The sequence below is a fragment of the Mesoplodon densirostris genome, chromosome 1, assembly GCF_025265405.1.
Source record: "Mesoplodon densirostris isolate mMesDen1 chromosome 1, mMesDen1 primary haplotype, whole genome shotgun sequence".
Lineage (NCBI taxonomy): Eukaryota > Metazoa > Chordata > Mammalia > Artiodactyla > Ziphiidae > Mesoplodon > Mesoplodon densirostris.
This window is the reverse complement of record NC_082661.1, coordinates 188,389,063-188,406,726: the sequence shown is the minus strand read 5'-3', so window position 1 is coordinate 188,406,726 and position 17,664 is coordinate 188,389,063. Positions and strand designations below refer to the sequence as shown.

Sequence of the window (17,664 nt, the reverse complement as noted above, 5' to 3'; positions counted from 1 at the left end):
TCAACCAGTGTTTGTTGAGTTCTTACTATGTGCCATGCTCTCTTCCAGGCACATGAAACATAGTGTGAACAAAATATGGAAGCAAGCCTAGTCTCTTGGAGCTACAGTCTAGTGAAGGAGACAGAATATAAGATAAATAAATAAAATATATTCAAGGTTAGATGGTGACCAAGGGGCAGAGGTAAGGAGGAAAGCAGGATATGAATGTTGGGAGAAAGCAAACTTTCAGATTTGGTTGTCAAGAAGGACTCCTTGAGCAGGTGACTTTGGAGTAAATACCTTAAAAAAATGAATGCACTAGCAGTGTGATGGCGTGGGGGAGGTCATTCTGGGCAGAGGGATCAGCATGTACAAAGACCCTGGGGTGAGAATGTGCCTGGAGTACTCAAGGAACATCAAGGAGGCCAGTGGCTAGAGTTCAGTGAGTGAAGGAAAGAGAAGTAGAAATGAGATGGAAGGTGTAACAGGGATCAGATCACAACTGGCCTTTGAAGTCATTGGAAGGATATTGGCTTTTATTCTAATGATGAGAAGATATTGAAGAGCTTTGAGTAAAGGAGAGAGATGATCAGGTTTGTTTTAATATAACTCCTGCTGTTGAGAATAGACAACAAATACAGGGAGGCTTTTAGGAGACTGTTGCCATAATGCAGGTTAGAGAAGATAGCTTGGACCAGCAGGGTGAGTGAGAGCAGCATCTTGAGCTGTGGTAGCACAAAGGGAGGATGGAGGTGTGGCAGGAACCAGCATTCCCGTTGCCAGAGCCCACCTGCCACAGAGGGTGAGATGCTCAGGAGCAACAACCATTCCTGAACTGTTGCTGTATCTCCAGTGGAAAGCATAAAGTCAGGCACATACTAGGTGCTTAAATTAGGTTGGTTAAATGTTATAAAACAAAAGAGGAATGTGAAACGAAATCTGTTTTACAGCTGTCTCCTGCTACAGAACACTCTCCTCACCACTTTGTCTGCAGTCATTTTCCATCCTTTGGTTATTTATTTATTTATTCTCTTATGAAAATATTTTAATTGTTAACTGTCAAAATAAAACTAACTCAAAATTTTATAAAACAACAACCCCAGGAAGAACTTGACAACAGAGAGGACAGTAGAAAAAAAGTTAAAATCATCTCAAATCCTACCACCCACTAGAAATATTTTGATGTATATACTCCGGAATTTTTTTTTTTTTTTGGCCACATTACATAGCTTGCGGGTCTTAGTTCCCTGAACAGCAATCAAACTTGGGCCCTTGGCCATGAAAGCCTGGAGTCCTAACCACTGGACAGCCAGGGAATTCCCTTTTACTCCAGAATTTTAAACAAAGAATATTTTTAAATGTCAGTTTGTTACTGTCAGATAAAAAGAACCTATACTTACACCATGTGGAAAATAACTCCTTCCTTGTTTATCAGGAAAGTCTTTCAAAATAGCACATAAATTAGCTACTACACATTGTATATGCAAAACTATGTGTTTATATATAGGATTAACCCACTCCACCCCCTGCAGGGAAGCCAAAGCTTTCATCAGGGTTTCAAAAGATACTGTGACTTAAATGGGTTGAGAACCACTGCTTTAGATTATAAATTCAATTCAAACAGCTCTTTGCAGCCAGTCATTTCTTCATTAAGGAAAATTTTGAAGGACTTATTAAAAATCAAATTCAACTTTGAAATTCTTAACACATATCTTCACTAAGGGAAAGTAACCACCTAAGACCAGATTTTATTTGTTTTACTTTGATTATTTATTTATGAATTAACACCTTCAACATTTGTTGATATCCTAAGAAGGCTTCAGTTTTCAATGACCTATATTAAAATGACAGAATAGTAAAGATTCCATTGAACCATTTTTTCCTATCTCATACCTTTCTGAACTGAAGGCACCATTATTGCCTCCTACCATTAAAGAGCCTAAGACTGATTGTAACTGAATGTAATATTGTTTTTTTAGGGAACAACTTAATTCTTTATTGAAGACCTATAACATCTTTTATAGGAACCAGAAAAATCTGCATATTTTATATGGACAGGTAAGCCCATCAAAGAAATGCAGTACAGTTTGATTCACAGGAGAAAAAAATCCATAAAAGTACAGAGAAATCAGGATAACTTGGAGTCCATAATGCAAAACGTCTGGGAGAAGCGGGTGAATCTTTAACTTGATCATGATTTTTCAGTTTTAGACTATATTGCAAAATCCTAGTCCTGAAACATCTGTGACTTTCCAAGTGTTTTTTAGAATGGGAAAACATTTAAAACAACTTTAATGACATATTTGCTTTCTACTTTAAAAACAGAGTATGAACATCTTTTGAACAGCAATTCCATTAAAAATCTATCCTAGAAACAATTCAGCAAGCATTTTAAAGGTTGTAACTGGCAGGCTACTGTACAAAGTGGCCTTAGATTGGTTTTTTTAATGCCTCATCCTCCACAAGCCTTCCTACTCAGTCTTGTATTCTAATGGGACTCACTTCACATCTTTACAATATCTTCCTGGTCCTAGGGAACATTAGAACTTTCTACCTACGTTTCAGATCTTCAAATGTGTACAGCATTGACTTTAGGCCACCATTGGCTTAAATCTGCAATTGGAACAGAAGGAAATTTATAAACCTCTCTGGCCTTTACTAGTGAGCTTAAATGATTTAGTTTGATTGGACATTTCAATTACCTTCCCAAATATAATTTCTTACAGAAGTAGGAAATAACTAATCCCTTTATAAAGAAATGGGCCTAACTTTTTTAAATGGCCTAATTTTAAATTATTTCAATATTATCCTGTATCTTAGATTTCTCATATAGGTAACTGTAAAAATATAAAATTTAAGAAAAGATCAAAACTTTAAGAAAATGATTTTATATTTTAATTCAGTTGTTTCCATAGAATTCATGATGTTAAGAAGTTCATTTCCTTTAGGAAAATGTTTGAATTTTGATGTGACAAGCATATAAGTTGAGGCATGTCATTTCCTATTCTGTGAATCAGTGCTCAATCTGCAAAAGTCATTTGATTATTTAGAATAAAGTGTCCTGTCTTACATAATTTTTTAAAACTGTATGAAGTAAAGTATACAGTGAGAATATCAGATTGCTTAATATTTCCATCTTTACTCACCACCAATAAAGTTAGAATCTGGAATTTTCCAAGTCTCTGACTTAGTTACAATGATGGACACTGTTAAAAGGGGCAGTCCATGGAGAATAGCGTGTAGCTTTCTAAATCTCTGATTAATTAACTCAATGAATATTTATTGTATACAACACAGCAGACATTGTTCTAAAAGCTAGAGACATAGCAATGAAGAAACTAGACAATGTCCTGCCTTCATGCTGCTTAAATTTTAATAGTCAGAAAAGAAACAAAAAAGTAAACTGTGTATCCAATGGCAATAAAGGCTGTGGAGAGGGACTTCCCTGGTGGCACAGTGGTTAAGAATCTGCCTGTCAATGCAGGGGACATGGGCTCGAGCCCTGGTCTGGGAAGATCCCACATGCTGCAGAGCAACTAAGCCTGTGCGACACAACTACTGAGTTGCCTACTGCAGCTACTGAAGCCTGCGCACCTAGAGCCCGTGCTCTGCAACAAGAGAAGCCACCGCAATGAGAAGCCCACGCACCGCAGCAAAGAGTAGCCCCTGCTCGCCGCAACTAGAGAAAACCCACGTGCAGCAATGAAGACCCAATGCAGCCAAAAAAAGAAAGGCTGTGGAGAATAACAAAGCAGGGAAGAGGGCTTAGGAATCTAAGTGGATGGGGAAAGAGGAACATTTGACCAAAGACTGAAAGATGTCAGGGAGCAAATCTTGTAGGAGTCTGTGGGACACACATTCTAGGCACAGACATATCCAGCAGCCCAATAAAGGTCCTGAGCCTGGCTGGTGTAACTGAGGTATGGTGGAGAAGCCAGTGCAGCAGGAACCTTGTGGGAATGGGATAGTAGAGAACAAGGAAGCTATAGAGAGAACTGAGAAGGGGAGAGCACCAGAGCATGTAGGGTCTTATAGATCATTGTGAAGGCTTCAGCTTGTATTTGGAATGAGATGGAAAGCCACTGAGGAGTTGTGATATTATCTAAAGATTCATTTTAAAAGGATCTCTTTAATGAACTTATGGTTACTGGGGGGGAAGGGGGGAGGGATAGTTAGGGAGTTTGGGATTGACATGTACACACTGCTATATTTAAAGTGGATAACCAACAAGGACCTACTGTACAGCACAGGAAACCTGCTCAATATTATGTAACAATCTAAATGGGAAAAGAATTTGAAAAAGAATAGATACATATATATGTATAGCTGAATCACTTTGCTGTACACCCAAAACTAACAACATTGTTAATCAACTATACTCCAATGTAAAATAAAAAGTTAAAAAAGTAAAAAATAAAACGATCTCTCTAGCTACTAGGAATACATAGAGGGGCAAGAGAAGAATGAGGTAGACCACAAAGAAACTATTGCAATAATCAGGCAAACAATGACAGTGGCATAAACTAGAATTGTGGTAGTACCCATGGTGAGTATAGCCATATTGGGGATATATTTTTAAGGTAAAGCTAATAAGATTTGCTAACATATTGGATTTTGAGAGGTTAAGTATGAAAGAAAGATAAATGGTGACTTTAAAAATGTTGACCTGAACAACTGGAAAGATGGGGGTTCTCTTTACCAAGATGGGGAAGACTGGGAAAGGAAAATACTTACAGGAAGAAAGATCAAAAGTTAATTAGGAACATACTAAATTTGATGTCAAGTTTGACAACTGAAGTTTAGGGGAAGGTTTGGTCTGTATATATAAAGTTGGGAGCTATTAGTTTAGAGATGGTGCATAAGGATCATTGAGATCACCAAGGGTATTGGTGTAGATCTAGGAGAGAAAAGGCCTGAAGATTGAGACAATGAGATTAGATAAGTATAAACAAGCCTTCAGGGATAATTTATTTAGTTAATTTCAAAAGGGATGATTTCTTTTTTTTAATTAAATTTATTTATTTATTTACGGCTGCACTGGGTCTTCGTTGCTGTGCACGGGCTTTCTCTAGTTGCGGCGAACGGGGGCTACTCTTGGTTGCAGTGTGCAGGCTTCTCACTGTAGTGGCTTCTCTTGTGGAGCACAGGTTCTAGGTGCACAGGCTTCAGTAGTTGTGGCGCTCAAGCTCAGTAGTTGTGGCTTACGGGCTCTAGAGCACAGGCTCAGTAGTTGCAGCACACAGGCCTCGTTGCTCCATGGCATATGGAGTCCTCCCGGACCAGGGCTTGAACCCGTGTCCCCTGCATTGGCAGGCAGATTCTCAACCTCTGCACCACCAGGGAAGTCCTATAGATGGTTTCTGAAATTAAAAAATATTCTGATATTCCTTACATGAGAAAACCTCATTTTCTGATAATAGTTGGAGTATTTCTTCTTGAAAGCAAAAGTTAGATAACCTCAGAAGAACAGTTATTCTATGAGTTTTTGATATAAGGGATTCATTATAGTATAATTAAGCCACGAAAAGATGTTATACATCAATAACTAAAATGTAGGCTCTGCATCATGTACTGCCCTTTCAGAGAGCAAATTATGTTTGGCTGTTAAGGACAACTGATTGGTACCTGACCTCACAGTGATCTGAAATATGAACTCAAAAGGGGGAGAAAGAGCAAAACTTTGTTTCAGGAGTGACTCCAAAGTAGGTCTGTCAGCCAAAGAAATAATAAGCAATAACATTTATTGAGCACTTTAAATACGAGGTCCTATGAATCAAGGATTGTTATGATTTCATTCTTCAGAAGAAGCAGCCCAGGTTTATAGGTTTGACCTCTTGTCCAAGAGAACACGCCTAGGAAATGGCAGAGCCAGAGTTCAAACACAGGTCTGTCTGATTCCAGAGTCTGGAGTTTTCATTACACTCTCAAATAATAATTGAGTCATTTATGTTTATATTTATTATGTTTTCTGATTATTGATTTTTCATAATAACAAGTAATTATTGCATGTTAGAGTAGTTATTGGATAGTTGGAATATTCTTTCTATATTTCCCAAATTTATTATAATAATAACACTACTTTAATAACAGACTTTTACATATATAAGAGAGAAATAGATTAGAAAATACATTCTATGGGAATGTGCTTTGGTATTAATATCTACATCCACAGGATAAATAAGTGTTCAATCCTGTTTACTAATTTTTCTTTGCATAGAATTTCCTTCTTTTGTTATAATAGTTCCAACTTAAAAGAGATTACTCAAGTGCTATTGATTTTTTTCAAAAATATAATTTGTTGTGTATTTTACAGTGTTTTTACATACATTATTTCACTTCTTCTGCATACATTTGTGAGCTAAATTTTTCCTGTTCAGAAATGAGAAAATAGCCACTAAACTAACAATAGCTGTTCTTCTGAATTCTACTTTAGAACAGTTTTTAATTCTGCTTTAATTTTACACTAAATAGAATTAGAGAATTAAAATTCCACTTAATTGAAGAAGCAGAGTTCAGAAAATATTTTAGCGTACTGTGCCCTCTGGTGGGCATGTCATTACCATTATGACTTATAATAGCTGGTTATAGCTGTTTTCAAAAATAAAAGAATGTTTCAAAAGTAGAAATGTTTTGTAGATAAATTTAAAAGCCAAACAGTCCCACCTGGGAATTTATTTTTTATCTATTAAGATGTCTTACAGACTTCATTTCTACATCTTCAGTTAAAACATTTGCCTTCTATAAAAAATATAAAAACAGTGTTTGTGATGATTGGTTTCTTCCCTAGACTGACGATGGTAAACTAATTGTTGAAGGAACGCTGGACATTTTCTGGGGAGTAAAGCAGCCTATACAACTGAAAATACAAGATGAGAAGCAAATCCCTTCTTTCACTGTGCTGAAGTCACCAGATGTCTTTTCCAAAAGGTGAGCTACCTTTTATGATTTTAGTTCCTTAGAAAATGATCTTCATATTTACCTTTTTTGTGTGCCTCAAGGATGAAAGCTCTAAAGTTTATATACAACCTCATTTAATTCCTCATCAACTCTAGGACATATGTGTCCAGAAACCAGGGCTCTGAGATGTTAGGTAGTTTGTGCAAGATCCCCAATTACCATGAAGCAGAACTGGACTGGACCTCAGGTCTGTGGGCGCCAGCTCTGGCTCTTGACCTCTCTGCTGTATTCCTTCTCTTCTGGGAGACTGCATTCTTTCACTAGAAAAAACAAAATGTAAAGGCAAGATTTCATTAGCCCTGGTCTTATCACCAAAAAGAGGGGGATAAAATTTAAATTTCTCCTCTTCTTAGAACAAAGGGCTTTTCCGTTGTTCTGGAGTTTTCATTACACTGCTTTCTGGAAAGGAGACTTAATTATGTTCCATCTGATTGCTGTGTCCTGTTAGGATCAGGACAAAGTGCATGTGAAGTACAGTAAATGCACAAAACAGTACTCTGTGTGGGGTTATGCAACTGTACCTTGAATACATAAGTTGGGCTGAGATATATATTTTCATTATCCTTAACAATTTTTAGAAAAATTAATAAATATTCCCAAGGAAATCACAGATATAAATATTGTTTTCTTCCTCTCTCCCTTCTCCCCTTCCTTTTTAATCCTTGACTTTCTAACACATCTCCTTTTCGCATGTACTTGGAGGTATCAAGCGTTCTCTGCATCCATCCTTCTATCCATAACTAGATGAGCTGGAGTTCTAGCAGGAGAGAGGATGGAGAGAGAGCAGCCAGGACCTTTTCCTCAATCTGACCTTTGGTCATAACAGAGGAAAATCAGGTATCACTTTGAGGGAAGCCCCACTTTTCCTTTGGGGAAAACACTGAAGTCCCACTATGATTTGCACCTTGCCAATCTTTCTCAAATGTGAGGTTCCAGCAATTCTGAACATTTTATAATTCCCTACACATGTCATGCAGTTTCTTAGTTTCCTGACTCTCTGCCTGGAAGCCTATCTGCTTCTCGACATCCATTTGCTAGACTCTTCCACCAATCCTTTAAGATTCAGGTCGGTAACACGTTCTCCAGAGAGCCTTTTCTGACCCTGTAGTAGATGCCCTGACAACTTTTCTATATCCCTTTCAGAGCACGCCATTAACTGTATTTTTATACCCCTGCCTCCCCCTCTAGCCTGTGAGCTCCTCAAGGGTAAGGAGCATGCTTTATTCATCTTTATCCTGGTGCTCAGCAATGTGTCGGCACAAAGAGAGGACTCAGAATTTAGTATCAAATGAAGCCCACAGAATCCTGGTGGTTAAATTACCTCTGCTCTGTTGGGTAAACTGTCTCTCCATCTACACTTCTGATTAGTCTCCCATCCAAGCTAATGAAGGGCAAAGGGCCCAGTACTTATGAAGAGCAGAAGAGAAACCACAGACTTAAGCAGCCTGATGAAGCCCTGCATCCCTCACATTCAGGTATTAGAAGATTGATGGGGCTGATGATTCTAAATGATGAGGAGCATCATTTAAAAGTAAAAATTACCCCTGGGCCCTGCTTTTAGGAAACTGTACAAGATATGAATTTGGCAGAATTAGCTATCATTCTTCATATTACCTAAGAACTCATTGCAAAGTTCTCTGAGCAGCCAGCTCTTTCTGATGCATTTAAATTATTTGAATCATGAATGCTTGATTAATATGGAACACTATGGGAAGATGTCAAAGAGTTGCAGTAAGCTACCTGTATTAGCACATTAAGCTATCACGATTTTGAATGGATATCCCAACATATTTTCTTTAATTTCTCAAATTAAAATTCAAACCCATGTTCCTAGAAACACTGAATTTGAGGATGAGTTTCAGAAGCCCAGGTAGACAAGGCATATTGATGCCTTTCCATATTCTGTGGCAGATTATAAATTAATCTCCTTATGATGTGACTTCCATAGAATCCATTTACCTTTCCTTATTGTTTATCAGAACAGTGCTGTGAAACAAACATAAATTATCTCCTTTAGTTTAAAGCTGAGAAAAAAAATAATAAAGTTGAGAAAGACTACCCTAGAAAACTTTGCTTGCCCTTTACCACAGTAATGAGATTTACTGGGAGAATATTTGAAGTGCAGTGTATCAGATTTTTCTGGTGGGTAAGAATTGTCAGAAAAAGATCCTTGGTCTCTGATTCCCTAGTGGGGTGCAGAACCACTTTGTTTCAATCCAGCCCTAGACACCCTCACTCTGGTTGCCACCCTCAAGGTGGTATTCGTTTAAACTCTGAGCCTTGAATGAAATTGTGTAAGGAAATGGACTATTCCCTCACTCCCTAACAATTCTTATTGTTCTCTTTCCCACACTGGGTTTCTGAGGACAGGACTTATACCTCTACTCTCTCAGGATCACAGATTTAATATCTCCAGTGGATGGATATGGAACGTGGAATGAAAGACGTGGAAGTTGTGTACTCAGCTGCAGGAAGGGCTGCAATCTTTTCTTTCAATTCACCGTTGGGGAGAATCATCAATTTGTCAAGCTAGTTTGTTTTAGTTATCTTTGAAATGAGTCACACTGAATCAGCTTAATGGGAGTGGTATACGTTTAAAAATAAATCATGTTGAGCTGTGACCACTTGTGATCTTTTATGGAAACAATTCTACGGACAGTACTTTGATCTCTCATATCTGGTCCAAGTATTTTGTTTTGGAAAGTTTTCAAAAAAACAGCTTTATTGAGGTTATGTTTGCTTGCACCAGTTTTCATTTCTGCTTTTAATGTCTTTCCAAAGTCTGCTTTGACATGCGTTGGACAAGTCATGGCAGAATGGCATAAAGAGCAAAAACTGGACAGGTATACATTTGAATGGCATCAATAGTGTTTTTTCTTTGACCATGTGGGTAGAGAAGTGGCCGCCTTCTATGTGTCTATCAAATTTCTACCTCCTATTTATTTTGCAGCTCATTAGAAAACCTCCCCACAGTTTAAATTTGCTAATGATTTATATCCTGAAGCTTGATCAGGACAACGCTAACAGTCCTGTGCTTAGGCAAGTTAAACTGTTTGGCAGTACATGAAGTCCCAACGAGTTTTCTTTGGAAAACTTTGGGTAACTGCCTTCAAGCTTAGTCACTTGCACAGTTGTATGTGGAGGCGCTTCAAATTACACAATCCAGAGCTGAAAACGGGTGGGTTTTGGGGTGATGGGGGGGTTGTTTATTTTTGCTAAGAGGGTAGGAAGGAAAATGGGCCAAACACTGACCATATTGAGGCATGTTTGTTTCTCTGTATTTGTGTGACACCACTAAGCTGAGAGAAGGTGAGGACAGGGGTGAAGTTGGGCAGGATTACCAAGAATTTATAGCACATCACTGGTCTGGTGTGCTTGGGCTCTCTCATCTTCCCCCATGGGAGATAGCATTGGGGTGCTTTGCATTTTTAGTTTCCATTTTTCATTTGTATTCTGTCTTTTCCATTGCCAACACTCTTTCTGTGATAATCACATCTGCCTTTTTAAATTAATCTTCTATAGATTGGGGAAAATTGATCATTTTATCTATCATAAGAATAACTAGAGGGCTTCCCTGGTGGAGCAGTGGTTGAGAGTCCGCCTGCCGATGCAGGGGACACGGGTTCGTGCCCCGGTCCAGGAAGATCCCACATGCCGTGGAGCGGCTGGGCCCGTGAGCCATGGCCGCTGAGCCTGCACGTCTGGAGCCTGTGCTCCGTAATGGGAGAGGCCACAACAGTGAGAGGCCCATGTACTGGAAAAAAAAAAAGAATAACTAGAAAAGGGAGCCCTCCTACACTGTTGGTGGCAATGTAAATTGGTGCAGCCACTATGGAGAACATTATAGAGGTTCCTTAAAAAACTAAAAATAGAGTTACCATATGATACTGCATTCCCACTCCTGGGCATATATCCGTAAAAGATTAAAACTCTAATTTGAAAAGATACATGAACCCCAATGTTCATAGCAGCACTATTTACAGTAGCTAAGACTTGGAAGCAACCTAAATGTCCATTGAAAGATGAATGTATAAAGATGATGTGGTGAATATATATATATATATATATATATATATATATATATATACAATGGAACATTACTCAGCCATAAAAAAGAATTAAATAATTCCATTTGCAGCAACATGGATAGACCTGGAGAACATCATACTGAGTGAAGTAAGTCAGACAAAGACAAATACCAAAAATATCACTTATATGTGGAATCTAAAAAAAATGATACAAATGAACTTATTTACAAAACAGAAATAGACTCACAGACACAGAAAACAAACTTACAGTTACCAAAGTGGAAAAGTGGGGGAGGGATAAATTAGGAGTTTGGGGTTAACAGATACACACTACTATATATAAAATAGGTAAACAACAAGGACCTCCTGTATAGCACAAGAACTATATTCAATATCTTGTAATAACCTATAATGGAAAAGAATCTGAAAAAGGAAATATATGCGTATATATATATATCTTAATCACTTTGCTATACACCTAAAACATTGTAAATTAACTATACTTCAACTGAAAATAAAAAAGAAAAAGGAAGAATAACTAGAGTCTGAGTCAGGACCAAAACAATTCTCCTTTGAGTTAAAGTTATTGCCTAAAGTTCTTGAACTTTTAAGACATTTATTTTGACTGGCTATATTCTGTATACTACAGCTTACTAGAAAATTAATAAACAAATATATTAGGATTATCTTATCTATGTCATAAGGCTTTTATTATGAAGCTCAAATGATATAGAAGTTGTAAAAAGACATCAAAGGAATTCAGAGATCAAGGAAGAAAAGGACCATGTTTATTCATATTTGCTACCACTAGTATGAATAAGCATTTTTTGTTACTGTTGCCACCAGTGACATTAGGGAAGAATTAATGCCACAGATTCCCTATGGGTGAATATTTTTTGGTCATAAGGAAAACAGACATTATGGAAGAGACTCTTAGTAGGACTAAGACTGGTCCCAGCTACAATAGTGTCTATTAACCTAGAGACATCTAGGAATATCTTGGATCCCTAATGGCTCCTGACCCATCATGAAATAGATACAGATGTTGGGGATTATTATGAGGATGACAATGAAGATGAGGACAATCACGATAGTTTTTAACACATATTGAGTGCTTACTATGTGTTGGGCACTTTTTCAAGGATTTTACACAAATTAACTCATTTAATCTTCTCAATAACCTTATCCTACCTCATACTATAATCATCCCCACTTCATAGGTGAGAACACTAATGCACAAAGAAGATAAGTAGCTTATCTAAAACCAGAAAGAAAATAACAATGAGTGTTGGCCCAACTGGTAAAAATAAGCAGTTGCCCAGTTTTATGTATTCTGGGCATTAGACTGCATTGAAAATTGTTAGTGCCCTATATAAATCATGATCTTCAGAAAAGAAGTTTCTCATACACTTTCCTCCTTTATAAATCGCATTCTGTATAGTGCTCAAGGGTCTTAAAGACAGGCTTTATATCATTATATTGGAGTCACTTTACCTAAAAACGCTTTGAATACAACAGGAACTTAATGCAAGTTGGTAGAATAAACACTTTGTATCTAAACTCTCCTAAAAGCATTGTGAGATATCTGTATAAGAATGGATTCTGTATGGTGTTAGGGAGTGTGCTAATTTCATTCTTTTACATGGAGCTGTCCAGTTTTCCCAGCACCACTTATTGAAGAGGCTGTCCTTTCTCCATTGTATATTCTTTCCTCCCTTATCAAAAATAAGGTGACCATATGTGTCCATCGACAGATGAATGGATAAAGAAGATGTGACACATATATACAATGGAATATTACTCAGCCATAAAACAAAACGAAATTGAGTTATTTGTAGAGAGGTGGATGGACCTAGAGTTTGTCATACAGAGTGAGGTAAGTCAGAAAGAGAAAAACAAATACTGTATGCTAACACATATATATGGAATCTTAAAAAAAAAAGGTGGGGGTTCTGAAGAACCTAGGGGCAGGACAGGAATAAAGACGCAGACGTAGAGAATGGACTTGAGGACACAGGGAGGGGGATGGGTAAGTGAGAGTGGCATGGACATATATACATTACCAAATGTAAAATAAATAGCTAGTGGGAAGCAGCTACATAGCACAGGGAGGTCAGCTCAGTGCTTTGTGACCACCTAGAGAGGTGGGATGGGGAGGGTGGGAAGGAGATGCAAGAGGGAGGAGATATTGTATATGTATAGCTGATTCACTTTGTTATAAAGCAGGAACTAACACACCATTGTAAAGCAATTTTACTCCAATAAAGATGTTTTAAAAAAAGAATTATATTGGTTTCTACTAATCCCATTGGCACATATGTTTTACAGAATCTATATAATCTTGTGGTTCAGTGTGTAACTGAATTATTGTGTCAAAACATGCTCAAAATCAGTACAAGAATTATTTAAAATGCAAGCTGACTACTCTGGTATAAATATAATTTTAATAATATAAAAAACTGTTATAACTTAGGATGATGTGTCTACCTATAGAGGCCCACAGCATTATATTAATACTGTAAATCTGAAAACCATCCTATGCCTTTTTATGAATAGAATAATATCACTTACAAGATTTATTACTTTTCAGGGGAATGACACGCTGGGGAGAATTTGATGATCTTTACCGTATTAGTGATTTGGACAGGACTCAGATTCCAGTGTCTGGAGCAACAGATTCCCAGGAAGGTCAGTATCAAAATCTTATTAATGAGGAGACTTTTTAAAATTAATACAAAGCATGAATCCTAAATGTTTTTCTGAAATTCAACATTTTATATACCGTTACTTATTAAACCCTTATTTTATATTAAAAAAATATATTTTAGGAACATACTAACTTAAGTCACTACAGTGCTCATATGATGTTTAAGAACCTTACTTTGCTATATAAAAACATTATTTTTTAAATTACATCAAGTCCCTTAGATTTACTAGATTAGGGAGAACTGATGGTTTGAATAAAGTTTGTGTACATAAAATTGTTTTATATTTTCCCCAAGGATTAGGATCATTTATTATACTCAGAAGATTTCTATGTTAGACCAAGCCCTTCAGATTGAATTTTACATCTTTTGAGAAGTTGAACATTTCGGTTAATAGATATTTATATAACATTGCTTCTCAGAGGCAGATATACTGCATTCACTATATTTGATAGGGTTGTTACAAGCATTTATTTAAAAAAGAGAAATCTACTTGAACATCAAGTGAGTTCATTATCAAATTTGACAAATGAATGGAAAATGCCAGCCCCTATGACATGTGACAACAGTAATCATAATAATGATGATGTGTTAGTAATAATATTAGTATCTGTCATTTACTGAGACTCGGGCATGATATCTTACATTTTACACGGATTTTCATTTTCATGTAACATGTAGAGATCCAAGGAGAAGATGATGACTGAGGCTGGGGTGGGGTTCACATTCCCAGGATAGTGATATTACCAAACTGACTTCAGACTGAACAAGGGTATGGTGCTGGCATTATCTTCATGAATCTACCAACAACTTCCAATGTTTAGCTTAATTTTTTTTCAAAGCATTCTCAGTTCAGTCCTCTCTGCTGTCTCTATAACAACTCAGATTTTGTAACAAGCATGATGCTCCTTCCTGGATTCCCTTATTTTTGTCTTATGGCTTTTTGGCATTTTTTATATAAGGGTCCTTATAATTAGCCCTTTGACAACACTCATCTAAACATAAGGGAATCCCAATCTCTTGGCACCAAAGATACAATAAAAATACATTTTTATTTAAGCACCAGTGCTAGAGAAAGATGAAGTATCACATGCTTATACTCTAATTACAATATAATTAAAATTCCAAGGTGAAATAGAAAACAAGTGTCACCAGATGGCCCTATTCTTAAAGAAGATCATTGTTATTTTCTGTTTAAAAGCGTTATAGCCCATTGCTTAGCTATATAATTACTAAGTATGTAATCAAATCCACCCATGATGCAAAGAGGTGAGCAGCTAAATTATATGGGCTTATAACCTTTATTCTCCCCAGATTACTTATCTTATCACAGTAGCACTCTGAAGCTTCATGCAGATGAAGAACCTGAATCCCCATTGCTCTATAGAACCATGAGTGAAGCAACCTTGGTGAGAAAAAGGATGAAGCCTCCGATGATGGATAGAAAGGACAGACGGAAGCATAGGGCCTCTATTAATGGACACTTTTATAACCATGAAGTGAGTTACAGTTTCATTAATGTCATTTAAAAGAATGTTGTCTATTGTGCTAACAATATCACTCAATTCAATTTTTTTTTTTTTTTTTTTTTGCTGTATGCGGGCCTCTCACTGTTGTGGCCTCTCCCGTTGTGGAGCACAGGCTCCGGACGTGCAGGCTCAGTGGCCATGGCCCACAGGCCCAGCCGCTCCGCGGCATGTGGGATCCTCCCGGACCGGGACACGAACCCGTGTCCCCTGCATCGGCAGGCGGACTCCCAACCACTGCACCACCAGGGAAGCCCTCAATTCAATTTATAATTTAAAAAAATAATAATGTCTTTAGATATACTACTACTATTATTATTGGGTACTCTCTATGTGTTAAGCATTAAACTGTTTTGATGGATTATCTCATTAATCACTAAAACAATCCTATGAAGCAGATACCATTATGTTCCCTACTTTATGTATGAGTTAACTGAGGTTCACAGAGGTTACACAATCCATCACTGGTCACACTGCTTTTAAGTAGCAACTCTGAACCCGAACCCAGCTTCTGTCTGATGCCAGAACCCAAGTTCTTAACCAACATGATCAGTGAACCCTAAGTGGCAGGCCCTGTGATACACACTGGAAATATAAAGATGACTCAATTGATGCCTTTGCCAGCATGGAGCTCAGGGCTTGGGCAAAGAAACCAATACATCCTCAAATGGTATTAAAATATGTAAGTGCTACAAAAGAGATTGGTTCAAAGCACATTCAAACATTAATATTTAAATAAAAGGAAAAAATCAGCTATAGGCTTGTTTATTCTGATCAATTAAATTTTCCAGGTCTTATACATAAACCCATAGCAGTTTTTACACAAGTGCCATTGTAGTTTATACTATTTGCATTTTGATTTTTTTCACTTAATATGTGTTAAATTTATATGTGCCTTTCTATAGTATTTATAAGACATTTAACTTGGAGGAAGGTAGGAAACACATCATGTTTTTGTAGAACTCAAATTTTTCATGTCATGTACTATAACGATCATTCATCCATTCATTTAATAAATAGTTTAAAAGCACTCACTCTGTGCAAGGCACCACTCTAAGCCCTTTCATACAAAATATTGACTCATTCATCATACGCTTTTTTTCTTTTGGGCTTTTTACATTTTTCTCTTTTTTTTCATCCCTTGGGAGAGTATCCATATGTTCCTTTGGAGACTGGTATGGAGAAATCTCCCTTGTGAATTCTCTGTTCAAATTAGACATTTTTCTGGCTCAAGAATTTCCTCCTGGCCAAAAAGTAACATTGACAGTCCCCCAAAGATATGCAACTACCAATTGTCCTGGTTTCTTCTTCTCCTCAGAATTATGCTGTATGTCATCAGCACTTGTGAGGTGATTTGTGTTAAAGTAGGCTGTGAAAGCCACATTATTCCAAATGAGCAGCTTCCAGATGGGATATGCGGGGCTAAGAATGAAATGGGCACTAAGTTGACAGCACAGCATCATAGCTGAATGCTTGGGCGTTGCAGCCTGATGGCCTGATTGCAAATTCTTGCTGAGCAAATAAAAAATTACTCAATCTCTTAGCCTTCATTCCTTCATCCTTCCTTCTTTACAAGGCTGTTGATGGGATTAAGTGGAACGAGGTGAGTTCAGTACTTAGCATAAGTATCTGCACGAAGGAAGAACTCTGTTTACATTAGCTTTATTGATATTGATTGAAAGATCAAGTGGAACTAAAGATATTTCACACAAATATCATTCACTGCAGTATAATAACTAGCAGAAAACAAAACCCCGTAACCCAAAGCACTCTATCAATGTGTATGCAATGATGGGCATCCAGGAATTTAAGTTGATATAGTTGTAAGGTATGTTTTTATATCATGAAACCTCTTGATAACGCCTCCAGTATTAGAGGCTTATATTGTGATGCAGTAGTCCCAAGAGAATACATTCCAAGACTCCCAGTGGATACCTGAAACTGAAGATAGTACTGAATTCTATATATACTATGTTTTTCCCTATACATACATACCTATGATAAAGTTTAATGTATAAATTAGGCAAAATAAGAGGTTAACAACAATATCTAATAATAAGGTAGAATATTTATAAAAATATACTGTAAAAAATGTTATGTGAATGTGGTCTCTCTCTCCCTCCATCTCTCTCAAAATATCTTATTGCACTGTATTCACCTTTGTAAGGGTGTGAGATGATAAAATACCTGTGGTATGATGAGATGAAGTAAGGTGAATAACGGAGGCATGGTGATGCAGCATTAGGCTACTCTTGACCTTCTGACAGTATGTCAGAAGGGGGATCATCTGCTTCAGATGATCCTGGACCATCAAGCCATGATGACGTCGATAGTTGGTTGTCAGGAGCAGACATTGTCAATGGTTGGGGATCTTCGGCCGGATGGAGTAGGATGGTGCAAGATTTTATCATGCTACTCAGAATGGCACACAATTTAAAACGTATGAATTGTTTACTTCTGGAATTTTCC

The 17,664-nt window shown here is 37.2% G+C and overlaps 1 protein-coding gene across 2 annotated transcripts in view; it reads left to right on the top strand.

Annotated features, from left to right (window-relative positions):
- Positions 1-17,664, top strand: part of RASSF6 (Ras association domain family member 6) — a 47,101-nt gene that overhangs the window by 17,763 nt on the left and 11,674 nt on the right. For both annotated transcript variants that reach the window (XM_060092647.1, XM_060092638.1), the window contains exons 2-5: positions 1,959-2,037; positions 6,767-6,906; positions 13,555-13,652; positions 14,984-15,168. In XM_060092647.1, coding sequence (XP_059948630.1) covers positions 1,959-2,037; positions 6,767-6,906; positions 13,555-13,652; positions 14,984-15,168 — 502 coding nt within the window. The remainder of the gene's footprint in view (positions 1-1,958; positions 2,038-6,766; positions 6,907-13,554; positions 13,653-14,983; positions 15,169-17,664) is intronic.